Below are 15,182 nucleotides of genomic sequence, written 5' to 3' on the forward strand. Positions count from 1 at the left end.
CAGGGGGGCATGTGTCTTAGTTATTTTTTACTGTATGCTAATAATTCTTAGAATTTTATTTATGGGAATTGAGGCCTACAATGAAAGAAGAGGATTTCTCCTGAGAAGGATGTGTTTTTTCCTGCCAAGTGCCAAGGACACTTGGAGACCTCTAAATTAAATTATTGATTTGAGGTTTTTCTGGCCACTTAGAAATAGTTAAATGGAGAATGTTTTTAAAAAATTTTTATATGTCACAATTATTTTAATTTAATACATAAATTCCATTTATGGAATTCACTCACTTGCCAGTCTTTTGATGTGGTTCCAACCCCCCACCCCACCAGCCTTTTAAGTCATTGATGTGTTGATAAAAGAGTTCTTTCCTTTAAGTCACTCTCATAATGCCTCATCTGCAATTTATAATTTGATTTCTTTAAAGTGAAGCAAGAACTTTATATCTTCATAGTTACCTAAGTGTGTATTCTTTATAGACTAAACTTTCTTTTATAACTCTTTTTACCCAAACATAATTGATAATAGTTTTTTTTTTCCTTAGTGACTTTACCTTTCTTTAGTCTTCAAAAGCATTCAACAGTTTTTATAGATACAACTATTCTTAACATTCATATTATATAGATTTATTATAATTTAAATTATGTGATGAAAATATTAAGTCTAGCTGAGAACATTTATGCTAACTCTTGATATGCATATAGTTGATATATTTATAGGAGAAGATAGCTGGAAGAGATAATGTATACTTGTAATCCCAGCTACTCAGGAGTCTGAGGCAGGAGAATTGCAAGTTTGGGGCTAGCCTGGGCATCTTCGATTGTCTCAAAAAAGATAAAATACAGTAAATAGGGTTGGGGATATAGCTCAGAGGTAGAGTGCTTGCCTACCACATGAAAGACTGGGATTCAATCCCTAGTACTATAAAAGTGGGGCTGGGGGGACATGAGGGAAAAGATAAAGGAGTAAGAAGTATACCTCTGTAATCTAGCTTACAAGAAAAAATTACGCTATAGGAATAAAGAGGTAATCCAGGAAAAGAGTTATTGTGATAAAGATGGTCAGGGTCTTGAGAAAAGTCAATATCAAGAAGTAAACACTTTAATATTTCAATACTCATATTAAATATGTGTCAAGACTGTTGTCTGATGTTATAAGTTTAAAATTCAATTTATTTACATCTAGAATTCATAAGATTATACATTAGGGTAAAGTACCTAAGACTTTCTTAAAGGACTAGATAGTAAATATTTTAGGTGATGCTATATTGTTTATTTACAAGCAGCATACACAATATGTAAACAAGTGAATGTAGCTGTAAAATATAAAATAAAACTTTATTTTATATTTATTTATTTATAAAAACAAACATTTGGTTTTTACATAAAATTATAGAATGCACAAAACCAGCAAGCAGCTACATGCTTGTTTAATCAGTTAAACTTGGCTGGGGGCGATCTCTGGTTCTGTAACTGAAAGAAAGAAGGGATAAATGGATCCTGCGGGACAGTTACTCTCTGGCATAAACCTGACTCTAAATGGGTAGTATAGGTCAGTCAATTTAATTGATTGCAATCATGTTAAGACCCAGTATCAGAAGTCAATGAAAGTCCAAATTAGAACTACCTTAGATTGTCATTAATAGTAACAGTTTGTAAAACCAAAGATCATTTTGTTGATGTCTAGAATTTCCTCAAAAATAATTAATTCTTGTGAATTGAATTCTTTCCTTTGTTTTGTTTCTTCCTAATCTTACCTATAAAACCATTTTTTCTGTCAAATCCAAAATTATTCCCCCAAAAAAGAAGAATTTTAAGGATTATGAAATCTCAAAGTCTGAAAAGCCCTTCAAAATTCATCTGTTTTGTAAACTATCTTATAATATAGATTTACTATTGAACTTTTTCAGTTTTCAACCCTTGTGGTCATTTTATGCCATGGTTAATCTTACCTTTATTCAGGAAATTCTCTGACTAATCTTCAAAGCATTCTTTATTCATTTTCCCTTAAAGGAATTTTTTTTTTGATTCATTAAAGAAGGAAAATATTTAAGCAATTTTTTTTATATTTTCATAAAAATTTTTTAAAAGGGGTCATGGGGCAAATGCCTCAGTCAGATACCAGTGCCAGCTTCATATTTTCATTATTGTCTTCATCAGTGTTAATAATCTTTCTGATGATCATTGCTATTAATAATAATAATGTACATCATTCATTTATAAGATGCCCACTGAGTGCTAAGCGCCACGTTCTTGGTTTTGTCAGGGATGATCTCATTTCCGTTTTCACAACTCAGTGACAAAGATACTGCATTTACATTTACAGATGAGCAGACCTAGCCTTGAGAGATGGTCCATGGTCTCATGGTGGAAACATTGAATCTATTTATGCTTGACCCTCAAAACCCATGTTCTTTCCAATGAGCCTTTATTGATTCTACAAACAGCTTCTAGATGAAAAAAATATGAAGTGTATGTCATCATTTTGATATTCTTTGTGTGCACTATGTAGGTCTGTTCCAAAATAAAAGTACTTTTCTAGTCTGTAAATGTTCATTCTTTTGATTGTAACCTGGTTTGATATTTCTTACCATGATTTCTTTTTTCTCAATTTTTCTGATGTTGCCACCATCTTTCCTATATTCTTTCTTACCTCCCTTCTACAAGTAAAAAGAGAATTTGTAAGCTATATGATTATAGCTGTCTTTTTGCCCATTACTTCCTTATTTTAGAATTTTAATGACATCTTGCATAATACCCTCCTCTGCCTACTACTTGTGGCAGAGTTTGTATTTGCATTAAATCTAGGTGACCTTCTGACTACTTCTTCCTCCTCTTATATTATTCTACCTTTCCTGCTTGCTCTTTACATCTTTTCTCATTCTCTCCCCATAAGAACAGCTCCTATAAATAGGGCACTAAATACTTTAACTCCCCAAGAGACTTGTGAGGATTAATTAGTTGATGTCTATAAAATGGCTGGGGATATAAAATACTCCGAGATAATTCTTTATGATGGTATTATTGCTTTTAAAATTCAATGACTTCTTCTGTCCTCCAAACTATTTTTTGTCATTATCTCCATTCCACCTGTATTCTCATTGAGTGTTTCTTTCTCATGAAATGTTTTATACAACTCTATTTAAAAGATGTTTCACAAAAAGAAAATTTATTTTAAGAAATAATTTTTTTTTGTTGTTGTTACAGAAAGAAAGGATTTGATATTAAATGGGTGGATGATACACATGCCCTAGGAGTATTCTCCAGTCCAATTACAGGTATTTATACCCAGTCCATTTCAGTGTTCCTTTTTTAAAAACTTTATATATGACAGCAGAATGGCATTACAATTCTTATTACACGTATAGAGCACAATTTTTCATATATTTGGTTGTATAATAATATATTCACACCAATTTGTGTCTTTATACATGTACTTTGGATAATAATGATCATCACGTTCCACCATCATTTCTAACCCCATGCCTCCTCCCTTCCCCTCCCACCCCTCTAGAGTTCGTCTATTCCTCCCATTCTCCCTTGCTACCCCACTATGAATCAGCCTCCTTATATCAAAGAATACATTAGCATTTGGTTATTTGGGATTGGCTAACTTCACTTAGCATTATCTTCTCTAACTCTACCCATTTACCTGCAAATGCCATGATTTTATTCTCTTTTATTGCTAAGTAATATTCCATTATGTATATATGCCACATTTTTTAAAATCCATCTATTGAAGGGCATCTAGGTTGGTTCCACAGTTTAGCTATTGTGAATTGTGCTGCTATAAACATTGATGTGGCTGTGTCTCTGTAGTATGCTGTTTTTAAGTCCTTTGGGTGTAGACTGAGAAGAGGGATAGCTGGGTCAAATGGTCGTTCCATTCCCAATTTTCCAAGAAATCTCCATACTGCTTTCCATATTGGCTGTACCAATTTGCAGTCCCACCAACAGTGTATGAGTGTACCTTTTCCCCCACATCCTCACCAACACTGATTGTTGTTTGTCAATAGCTGCCATTCTGACAGGAGTGAGATGAAATCTTAGAGTGGTTTTGATTTGCATTTCTCTAATTGCTAGAGATATTGAACATTTTTTCATATGTTTATTGTTTGATTGTACATTATCATCTGAGAAGTGTCTGTTAGGTCCTTGGCCCATTTATTGATTGGGTTAATTGTGTTTTTTTAATGTCAGTGTCCCTTTCTTATTGTCCATTTTCATCTGCTACTTTTTTTTAAATTTCTCTATTCCAAACAGTTGGTATTTTACTCAGCCAGCTCCTATAGATAACAGAATTGATAAAGATTTTTAAGGCATACCTGTTTTCCCCCTATCTCTTTTCACCTTATTCAATGGTATTTGGAGAGATAGTCAACTCCTTCCAGGGTTACTTGCACATAGTGCATGAACAGATTACAGATTGAGATTTAAGAAGACAGTGGCACTGAATCTTATAGTATTTATTTATTTTTCTCAGACAAATTAATTTGAAGTATTCCTTTAACTTATCCAGTGAGAAACTTTAGTACCTACTTTTGGATATTTGATTGGACCTTTGCACATGTGTCATGGAGTTCATGATAGGTCTGATGCAGAAACATTCAGAGAAGTTAGAGATGTTGGAAGGCTGGTTCATGTCTGGACCACTTAGATCATGAGCTCAAAAACTTATTTTATAAAATAAGTAATAATAGTAAACTAAATTATAGGCTTTGTGAGACAGAAATTTTTTGTCACTACTTAACTCTGCTGTTGTAGCAAGAAAAAGCAGCAACAAACAATATGCAAACAGATGGGCATGCCTCAGTTTCATAAAATTTTATTTACAAAAACAGGTGGGTTGCCTGGATTTGGTCATAGAGCCATAGTTTATGTAAAGTTAATTCTTGACAGATTGTGTATATCTTATATGTATTTCTTGCTTTGAAGAAAAAAAGTAACATCTATGAAATACATTCTAAGAACTAGTCCTAAATTTCCTTCTGTATCACTTCACTTCACATCTTCTTTATATTTATTCCTCCTTACAGCTCGTGATGCTCTGGGTATTAAACATACGATGGTGAAGATCAGGCCCTTGTCACAGGCCACAAGAGCAGCCAAAGCCAAAGCTAGAGCTTATGCTGGTGAGCTTTTAATTCTGAATTCTTTCCTTGGTGATGGTGATGTTATTCTTTCCAGCCGAGTATGCCATCCAGAGTTCTAAAGACATCACTTCTATTTTTCATGTTAAAGAAAGTATAATTAAGGACAAAAGAAAACCACTATGTTGGAAATATGCCATCTGAATGGTAACTTGGAGAATGGGAGATACTTCCTGAAAGCAATGCAGCAACCAGTTTCTGATGTCAACCTTAACTAGTTTACGTCTGTTTTAGCTGTTTGATAGTCACTGTAAGAAATTATGTTAATGCAGATAGTGAAACCAAGATTGTGCTTTGCCATGTTAATTTCCTCTGTCATCTGTCAGGCTTGTATTAATTACTGCTTGATGCTAGTATATTTTGTGTGTTAATAACTGAGTTAAATCACTTGGTGCTGCAGTTCTTTCTTTTCCTTACTCCCTCCTTCTTCCTCCCTTTCTTCCATTTAGAGTTCCTCCAGCCAGCAAAGGAGCGACCTGAGACTTCAGCAGCCCTAGCCAGAAGGTTAGTTATCAGTGCTCTTGGGGTTCGAAGCAAACAGAGCAAAACAGAACGGGAAGCAGAGCTAAAGAAACTGCAAGCAGCCCGAGGTGAGCTAAGGCAATAGTGTTCTTCTCTAGTCCCCTTACAGTTCACTGTAAGGCATGTGTGGGGTTTTGTTTGTTTTGTCATTTCCATTTTCTAGAAGCCTCTCACATGTAGAGAAATTGTTTTCAAGCCTTATATTCAGGAGGAAGATTTTAAGGATCAAGATTTGTTTCCTATTCCATCCACCAAGGCACCCTAATCCATGTTCCTACTGTTGTTTTCCAAGAGATTGTTAGCTCATTCTTGGCTTTTTCCTACAGTTTTTGCTCCAAACTCAGAAAACTTTTCCTCTGAAGACATTTCAGTTACTCAGACAGAAAAACGTGTTTATCATGGTTTCATTGGACTGTAATTGCCATGAAATTACCATGCTGTTATCACATGGCTTCAGTCTTAGGTAAAAGACAAATTAAGGAAAAATCAGCAATCAACATTGGTAGTAATATGTGTAAGAGGAAGTTGTGTCTTTTTAAGATCATCCTGAGTGGTTCAATTAGAGGACATCTAGATTCACCTGTCTTCTAATGATTTTCTGGTACCTAAGATTTCTCAGAAAATATTTTCCCTGATCCATAAGTAGGATTTTTCTTATAGTTTGGAGTTGAGGTTAAAATGCATCTCCTCTTTATAGGCTTTTGAATTGTATGTAAAGACTTAGGCCTTGGGCTTGGCACTTAAGTACTTTTTATCAACCTTCAGGCTTTAGACACTCTCATTGCCTTAGCTCCAGATCTGTGGAATCTGTGGAGGCAATTTATTCTGAAAATTCCACTTACTGAAAAGTAACTTCATTTTTCCATTAAATGAATTGAAGTTTCAGACTGCTTGTTTATTGCCAGTCTTAACAAGGCCATTAATACTTCCTGTCCACTCTACTTTGGTGATAGCAGGCAGCTCTCAGACTCTCAGCTGCACTGGCCAGATAACCAGTGACAGAGTGTGTCATGGCAGGTGCTAGAGTTTCAGAGTTGAACTGAAATAATTTTTGAAACCTTAATGATTATAATGAGGCAGTTTTAATTTTGACCCCCAATACATTGTTCACTCCAAGGCTTCTTACAAACTATTGAAACAGGAGAAGATTCCCCCTAGTTTTTATATATGACAATAATAGAACTAGATTAAAGAAGAGTGTGCAGTGTCCTAAACCCTGTATTAATTGGTTATCTCTGAGGAAAATGACTTCTGCATGATAACTTCATCTATCTCAGAAGATGAGTATAGGGTAACAACAGTGGTATCTGAAGAAGGAGATAGTAATCCTTTAGCAATGTACCATGCTTCTGTCACTGTAGTATTACCTGTATCTCTACAAATATTGCAGCATTTGTTTCACGTAGATATCATTGTGAGTATTTCCCTTTAGTTCTCTATAGGCACATCAGCATGCAACTCCATTGGAAGTATTTGTTTTTAAATGCCTTGCTTTACAAAGGACATTTCAGTGATGATTTAAAAATGAGACTGTTGGTTAAATACCCTGTTGCTTTTCTAAAGAAGGTCTTTGTTTGTGATAGGTTCCTCCTATCTATTGATAACAGGGGCTTTATGGATTTAGAGGACTCTTCCTTTATTTTGCTTCAGAGCTCTCCTATTCTTTATGTCTGAGAACATGCATATGGAAAATTTCCTGGTGAGTCTCTCTTTGGCATCTTTCTATATTGAGCCAATACTCATGTACTTGTCTACATGGCTTCTTACTTAATTTCTTATTTTTCCCTGTGAAAATTAAAAATAAACCTTGATTAGGTATTAAGCAGAACCTATATTCTCTTTATCAGTGGAATCAGTTCAACACAGTGGATAACATTATCCTGGAATCAGATTGCTTAGGTCCATGCTTTAACTCTGACATTTATTAACTGTGACCTAAGGCAGAATACTCTCTGGAGGCCTCTGTTTCCTCTTCCATAAAGTGGAAATCAGATGAGATAATCCATGAAAAGTACTTAGTCATCTTTGAAAACTATAGAAATTCTCACTGCTATATCAGTAGGTCTATAATAAGTATGTGATAAATATTAGCTGCTGCTGTTTTTATTAATAATAGTAGCATTGTCATTATATAGTGAATCCAGGATAGATTTCAGTACATGATTTTTTTTGTCATTGCTCTTCTTATTTTAAAATTTCTGTAATGCTCTATCACCTCCATTTGGCATTCACTGAGCACCTACCCTGTGCCAAGCATCATCCTTAGAATTAGAAGGCATAGTTTGATTCCTCTTCTCTTTAAGACTTAAAAATCTAGTGGAGACATGTGTCTTGAGTAAGGAAGAAAATATGGACTACTTTCAGATATTTGAAGCAATTGTTTCTCCTCTTATTGCTTTCTTCTTTTTTCTCTTCTTTTACTGTGTTGGGGTTGGACCTCTCAGAGCCTTGCATATACTAGGCAAGCATTCTACCATTGAATTATACCTCCAATTTTCCTATCGTTTCAAAATTAAAAGGGGTGTGTGTGTGTGTGTTTTGTTTTGTTTTGTTTTTTTAATGAAAAGGGACTGGAAATTCAAGACAGTCGGTATAACTTGTTGTGATGGTATTGTTTCATGATAATTTTGTGATAAGTGATATTATCTTCAGTTTAGAACTGACTTTGAGAAGGTAAGTAACTGCCTAAGTTCACCACCTGGTAAAATGAGAGTCTTTAATATAGGTCTTGTTAATTAAAACCCACTGTACCTATAATACTATAATCCCTTTTGAAGAACTTTTAGGACAATTGACATTTTTTTCTCCCAGGAAAAAAAAATTACACACAAAAACATACATAATTCTCTGGAGACTTAAAACATTCATTTGTATCTAAACATTATATAAAAAAGTTTTTAATCACCAGAGAATTTTATATAACCAGTCTTCTTTTTAGTTATCTCTAGTACTGGTTAGCAGTTTTGCAGTTAGAAAAATCTTCCTTTGGTCTGACTTAAAGACTGCATGGTAGTTTAGTTTAAACCAGTTTCCTCTACTTTTTTCCTTGGTAGAAATATAGAACATGTGCACACCATTGTGTTTGAACAACCTTTAACTATAAAGATTAAGGGCAGCTCATTTAAGAATGAGGGAATCTGGATTCTAATAAAGATTTTCCCATTAACTAGCTGTGTGGCCATAGGCAACTTAGTCATTTGCCCCACTTTCCAATAAAGTGAAAATAATGCTTTCCCTACCTTACCAGGGGGAATTTTTTAAGTACAATATAAGTTAATATATGTAAAAATGGGGTTAGGATTGTACCTCAGTGGCAGAGTGCTTGCCTCGCACATGTGAGGCACTGGGTTGGATCCTCAGCACCACGTGAAAATAAATAAAAAAAAATAAAGATATTGTGTCCATATATAACTAAAAAAAAATTTTTAACTATGTAAAAATGTTTAGCAAGGTACTTTACAAATGTAAGATACTGTTCTTTCAAATGACTAATGAGAATTTAATATTCTAAATAAGAGCCAAGTAATGACAATTAGTCATGTCCATTACACATGACAATATTGCTGATCGGTCATTATATTGTTTCTTGGTGAGTATTGAAATGACCACTTCCAGTTGTTCAGAATTAGCATGGTGTAGGTACTTTCATTAATACTATGTAATACTCTTCCAGCTTTATATCTCCTATATGGAAGAGTTCTGTTGCCTAGGATATAAAAAGATAATTCAACGTATTCACTGACTGAATAATGACATTGGTTACCTCAGTTTTTCTTCATAAATCTTGTGGTTTTACTCTGAACTCGTAAGTCCTCTATATTTTTCTTTTCTAAAATCCAGAGTTAAACACTGCATATGAAACCCTCCTAATGAATGAGTTTGAAATTTGTCATTTTGAGTTTTAAATGCTTTTCCTGCTAGTATTTTCCACCCTACTTGGATTTTTCTTACCCTTTTAATGAGAAAGCTATGCCTTGAAGAACAGATTCATAAATACAAGCTACTTCTGAAAGAATTGAAGAAAAGGGAAATACCCAAATCATTTAAAGTACACCACATTGTGCATATTAGGAGGAAGAGAGCTTTAGTAGTACATAGTTTCTGAACATGAGAAAAGTATCTTTTTACTTTGGCAGAGTGCATAACAAATCAGAGCTACCCTAAGAGTGGAAAATGAAAGGGATAGATCATCCTTGAGTGTTTTATGTTTGACTTAATCATGTGTTTTAAACTACTGATTCATACTGAACGATAAAAAAACACATTTTAAAATAAGATGGAACTCAGGAATATATGTAAAATTTTTTCATGTTCACTTATCCAAACATTTGATACCTACCTGAAATTAAAGATAGATATCATTGCCTTTCAAAACAAGCTGCCCTCTCATTTTCAAAGCCTGCTATAATTTTACTTTATAATTTTCATTTTACTCTTAGGGGAGATGATTAATTAGTACTAAAAGACCATATTTTGGTTCACAAAACTAAAAGGCTAAACAGTTGATCACCTAGTTTGATTAATTAAATCATTAAGGACCTTAAAACCATCTTTCTATTAAGTCAACTGTAATAAAACAAATTTAGGCACAGTTGCTACTTTCTGATAACCTTTGTAGGCATTCCATTATTCTGCCTTCCAAGGACAGTGCTGTGATGTTGACTCCTAACTAGACCTTCAGGTACTTTTCTTGGTGTCTTTTTTTTCTCTTGTCTGAAGTTTGTTTTGTTTCTAACTGTATTTTTTAATGTGATTTTTTTTTTTTTTTTTTCCGGAGAGGCAGTGTTTTCCAATTTTTTGGTGTCAGTTGCTGTTTAATAAACTTACTTTCTAAATTCTGTCCAGAATCCAATGCCTCCTTATGAGATCTGAATGATAATTTCTAGTATACTTATGATCATATAAATACTTGGTAAATTTAAAATCTAAAATCTTGTTAAAGTTAAAAGGTTACTTAGAAGAGCCAGGTGTGGTGGCAGATGCCTGTAATCCCAGCAAAATTTGGGAGACTGATGTAGGAGGATCACATGTGAGGCCAGCCTCGGCAATATAATGAGGCCCTAAACAGTTTAGTGAGACCCTGTCTCAAAATAAAAAGGGCTGTGGGCATGGTTTAGTAGTTAAGCACCCCTGGGTTTAATTCCCAGTACCCCCAAAATGGGTTACTTTGATTACTTCTCCTTGATGTAACAAGTTTATCACTCCATCCAAGAAGGCAATCAAATTCTTATACAAAGCATATTGATTTTTACTTTGTAGGTGGCTGCAAATGAATTTTGTGATAAATTATCTTAGGTTTAGAAGTAATTTTTGAAAGTCTTTACAATCCTTTTCTTTATTTAAAAAAAAAAAAAAAATGACACCCAAACTGGCCCTTTTCAATCTTCAATGCTTTCTATTCCCTCAGTGAGAAGCAGTTAACTGACCACTCATGCTTTGAGTCAATTCATTTAATACAGTAATTTGTCAGTTTATTATACTACAGAATAAAAGTGTTCAGGGCTACGTTTATCTGAATGTTTTAGGTTTATCATTTCCTGCTTATCTTCTATTCTCCCTTAGTTACTTGCCCTTATGGTTGCTGTTGGGCTTTGTTTACTTCTTTTAATTATTAGAGGTAAAGTTAATCTTTAATGAAGGGACAATATGTTTATCTTTCTGTCAGTACATTTTTTCATATATTTCCCCCTTTCTTTTTAGTGGAAAGTATGCTGGTAAAAATAAGGACCTGGGTTCCAGTTTCAGTTCTTTCACTTATTATATAACCTTAGACAAGTCACTTAAGTTCCCCAAGTGTCTTGTTTCCTAACCTTAAAAATTAAGAAATTACTTTTATTATCCAACCTGTAGTTTTCTATGCTATTTATATTCTGCACTTCTAAATTTATGCCTGACATTTTCACTGTTTGCTTGTCAGTTTGTCTTCCTCTGTTGCTAATTTTCTCATATTGTTTATCACCCAGATTTCCTCTTACATTTACATATATTTGGTAATACAGAGCTGGATTTTTATTGGAAAGCATTAGTGTGGGACCGGTTTTAGAATTCTGAACTTTCCAGATTTAGAAAGGTAATATAATCTCTAAAACATGTTTCATAACATCAAAGTAAAACATTAACATTTCTTTTTTAAATTTTTTTATTATTTCTTACATAAATGACAATAGTGGAATGCATTACAATCATAATTATCTATTTATAGCACAGTTTTTCTTATCTCTGTATATAAAGTATGTTCATACCAAATTATGCCATTTTACATGAGCTCTCTTATTATTATTGCATTACAATTCTTAATACACTTTTATACCACAATTTATCATATCTCTGTTTGTATATAAGGTATGTTGACACCAAATTCACATTAACATTTCTATAGCAGTGTGTGACTCTATGTTAAGTGGAATATATAAGAACAGCCTCACCTCATATCGTTTCAGGTTAGATTTGCTATCATTGAATTTTAATCCATACTTTTTTACAAAAGCAAAACAAAACACAACACTTTTGTTTTCAGAACTGTTTTGATTTTGGAATTGTGGATTATGGGCCGGTCATATTTTTCTGCTGTTCCTGGGTATCTTTTCTTTAACTCTCATATTACCTTTCCGACTTGATTCCTACTTTATTGAAAAATCTGAGTTCTGATAATTCAGGTTTCTGGTTTCTTCACTTTTCTTTGGAATCTAGAACTAGTTTTTTAGTTTAATTTTTTTAGTTGATTTGGTCCAGGTCTGCTTTTGCCTTTAGATCTCCTCCTAACTTCCCATGTTTATAAAAATCTAAACTACACTGCCTTCCCAAGAAATCCTGGAATCGTGAGCAAGCCAGTTATCCTTCATGCTGGCTCCTGAAGAATCTCAACCCAATTCAAATCTGTCTTATAGCCCAGTCCCAGGCTACTCACTGTATTAACTAACCAGCTTTTAGTTCACAGTTTGCAGAAGCCTATTTTTTGCCTCTTATAACTTTGTTGCTGTATTCAAATCATGCCACAAGATGGTGCCCAAATAGCAGGGAATTTCTTTCTCATTTCCAAGAACCAGGCGGTTTCCTGACCAACTTTTTGGCCTTAAAGTACAGTCACATATAGTTCAGGAATTTTGTAAAAGCTTCCGCTGATTTGGAAAGGTATGTTCAAATACTAAGTTTTACACTCACCTTGATTTCTGCAATCCACTTGGTTCATGACTTACTTGCAAAGTCTTACTTTTAAGACATTATCAATCTGGAACAGTAGTCCTTGAAAAGAAGCATTTAGGCTTATCATGCATCTTATAGTGTCAAGATAAATGGCCAAAAAATTAGAACTTGTGTTGTGACACCTTACAAAGGTATCATTTATATTATGTTTTTGTTGTTGCTGTTTTTGGAGATGGGATCTTGCTATGTTACCCAGACTGGTCTCCAGCTTCTGGGCTCACATAATCGTCCCATCTCAGCCTCCCAAGTAATTGGGATTAACAGGCACATGCCACTGTATTTTCTCAGGTCTTGGTGAAAGATTTATTTGAAAAACCAAACTTCTGTATTAAAAATTGAAGATGGATTACCCAGATTTATACTTTTTTTAAAAAAATAGTCCTTATTTTCCTTTCATTGTATGTGGTTATTTTACCATATTGGAATTGCATATGCCCCAAGATTTTTGGCTCCTGGAAGTATTTTTTTGTTTTGTTTTATTTTTTAGAATTTTAATATTTATTTTTAAGTTTTCGGTGGACACAACATCTTTCTTTGTGTGTGGTGCTGAGGATTGAACCCGGGCCGCACACATGCCAGGCAAGTGTACTCCTGGAAGTATTGTGCAAAATAATGAAATTTGATTTGCCTCTAAAATATGTTTTCAGTAAGGTGGTAATAGGGAGATCTGAGTAAAGCCAAGTCACTGCTGTTTCCATTTGAGCAACAGAGTAGAAAGAATATTAAAACATTATTGATTCCTGTTGAAATGTTAATGAAGATCAGTACACTCATAGGAATGATAGAGAATTGTATTAAAGCACTGAGCACAATTGAAAAGCAGAATTAAAATAAATACATATAAGTAAGACTAGAATCTTGATCGTGCTAGATTCTAACTTATTTCATATACTTCAAGTTGTTATTTTCCCAGATCTCCCTCTTTTGACTATATAAAAGCTTTACAGTGAGGCTAGGAGTGAAGCTCAGTGATAGAGTAAATGCTTAGCATGTGTAAGGCTTTGGGTTTGATCCCCAGCATTGCAAAAACAAAAACAAAACAATGTTGTTTTCACTTACAAGGTGTTTGATAAGTTAAAGACATTAACTTCAGCAAGGTAAAGGTGATTGTGAAATCCCCCTGAATCATGATTAAAAAAAATTTGCCTTGTACTTTAGATTAAGTGAGAGTCACTAGTTGTATGAAGTATACTACCACATTTAACATTGCCCTTTATTTACAGAGAGAAAACGGTTGGAAGCCAAGCAACGGGAAGACATTTGGGAAGGTAGAGACCAGTCTGCAGTTTGAACATCACACAATGAAAGAGCTAATTCCATGAATCAAAAAGTGTTTTCATAGTCTTCAGATAAGAGGATCCTTCCAGAGCTGTGTACATGCAGATGTGCATGTTAAAGAAAGAGAAAAAGTGATCAAGACAAAGAGTGGATATATAGAGAGAAGATAAACTCCTGTCTTCGCTCCTAAATGCAGCTCTTCGGAAGTGCCCTACTGTAGTGTATATAAAAGGGAGCCATCTGTTGGGAAGAAACATGGAAGATGTGACTTCCAAAAGTCCTCTAAACAGGGCAAGTCATACTAGTGTGGGTCACGCTTCCTAAAATGTCTAAAGCAAATGCAAAACAGAAAAGAGGATTCAAACCTGCAGTGATGGGAGATTTAGGCCTTGCAAAGATGGAGCATTCTTTAGTACCCCACAGAGCTAAGAACAGCAATACCAGGGGGTAAGTAGGAAACACTTAATATAAAGAGAGAGAACAGTGTCTGCTGTAGTTGACATACACAGAATCTACACTCTCAGTTCCAGAACTCTAAAATTGGTGAACTGCAGCAGATGTGGGTATTTGGACTCCAGAGTTTGTACTGAGCTTAGTGCCTGGGGCTGCTCCAGCTGCACAGCAGCCAGGGGGCTCGCCAGCTTCATTCCTCATCATAAGCCAGTCTTGGGGAGCTGTGTACCAGTTTCATTTTAAGCAGTAATGTGTTGTAAGAGAGATTAAAGGCCATTTTATGACACATATCACTCTGGTATTTATCAGTTTTGTCTTTCCCACAAGGAAACAGGAGAGCAGCTCTCCTCTTACCTTCATGCCTTTAATGCTTTGCGTGAGTTAAATGAATCTGTTTCTTTAATTGAATCCCAGTGAGTAGAGAGCTGATCATCTGTCTGCCCCAGAATATATTCCCACAGTGACTATCCTAGATTGACATGTGGTAGTTCCTCTCCCTTTCTTGACCTCCTAGTATAACCCTTTGCACGTGTGTGCACACACACACACAAATATACACATACAACCTCTTGCCTTTTCCCAT

General features: G+C 34.5%; 1 protein-coding gene across 2 annotated transcripts in view; it reads left to right on the plus strand.

The window, feature by feature from the left end:
* R3hcc1l (R3H domain and coiled-coil containing 1 like) overlaps positions 1-14,868 on the plus strand; it is an 80,508-nt gene extending 65,640 nt beyond the window's left edge. For both annotated transcript variants that reach the window (XM_076834472.1, XM_076834473.1), the window contains exons 5-8: positions 3,201-3,271; positions 5,030-5,125; positions 5,593-5,733; positions 14,092-14,868. In XM_076834472.1, the coding sequence (XP_076690587.1) occupies positions 3,201-3,271; positions 5,030-5,125; positions 5,593-5,733; positions 14,092-14,159 (376 nt within the window). In that variant the 3' untranslated portion in view covers positions 14,160-14,868. The remainder of the gene's footprint in view (positions 1-3,200; positions 3,272-5,029; positions 5,126-5,592; positions 5,734-14,091) is intronic.
* The last annotated feature ends 314 nt before the right edge of the window (positions 14,869-15,182 follow it).

The sequence above is a fragment of the Callospermophilus lateralis genome, chromosome 15, assembly GCF_048772815.1.
Source record: "Callospermophilus lateralis isolate mCalLat2 chromosome 15, mCalLat2.hap1, whole genome shotgun sequence".
Lineage (NCBI taxonomy): Eukaryota > Metazoa > Chordata > Mammalia > Rodentia > Sciuridae > Callospermophilus > Callospermophilus lateralis.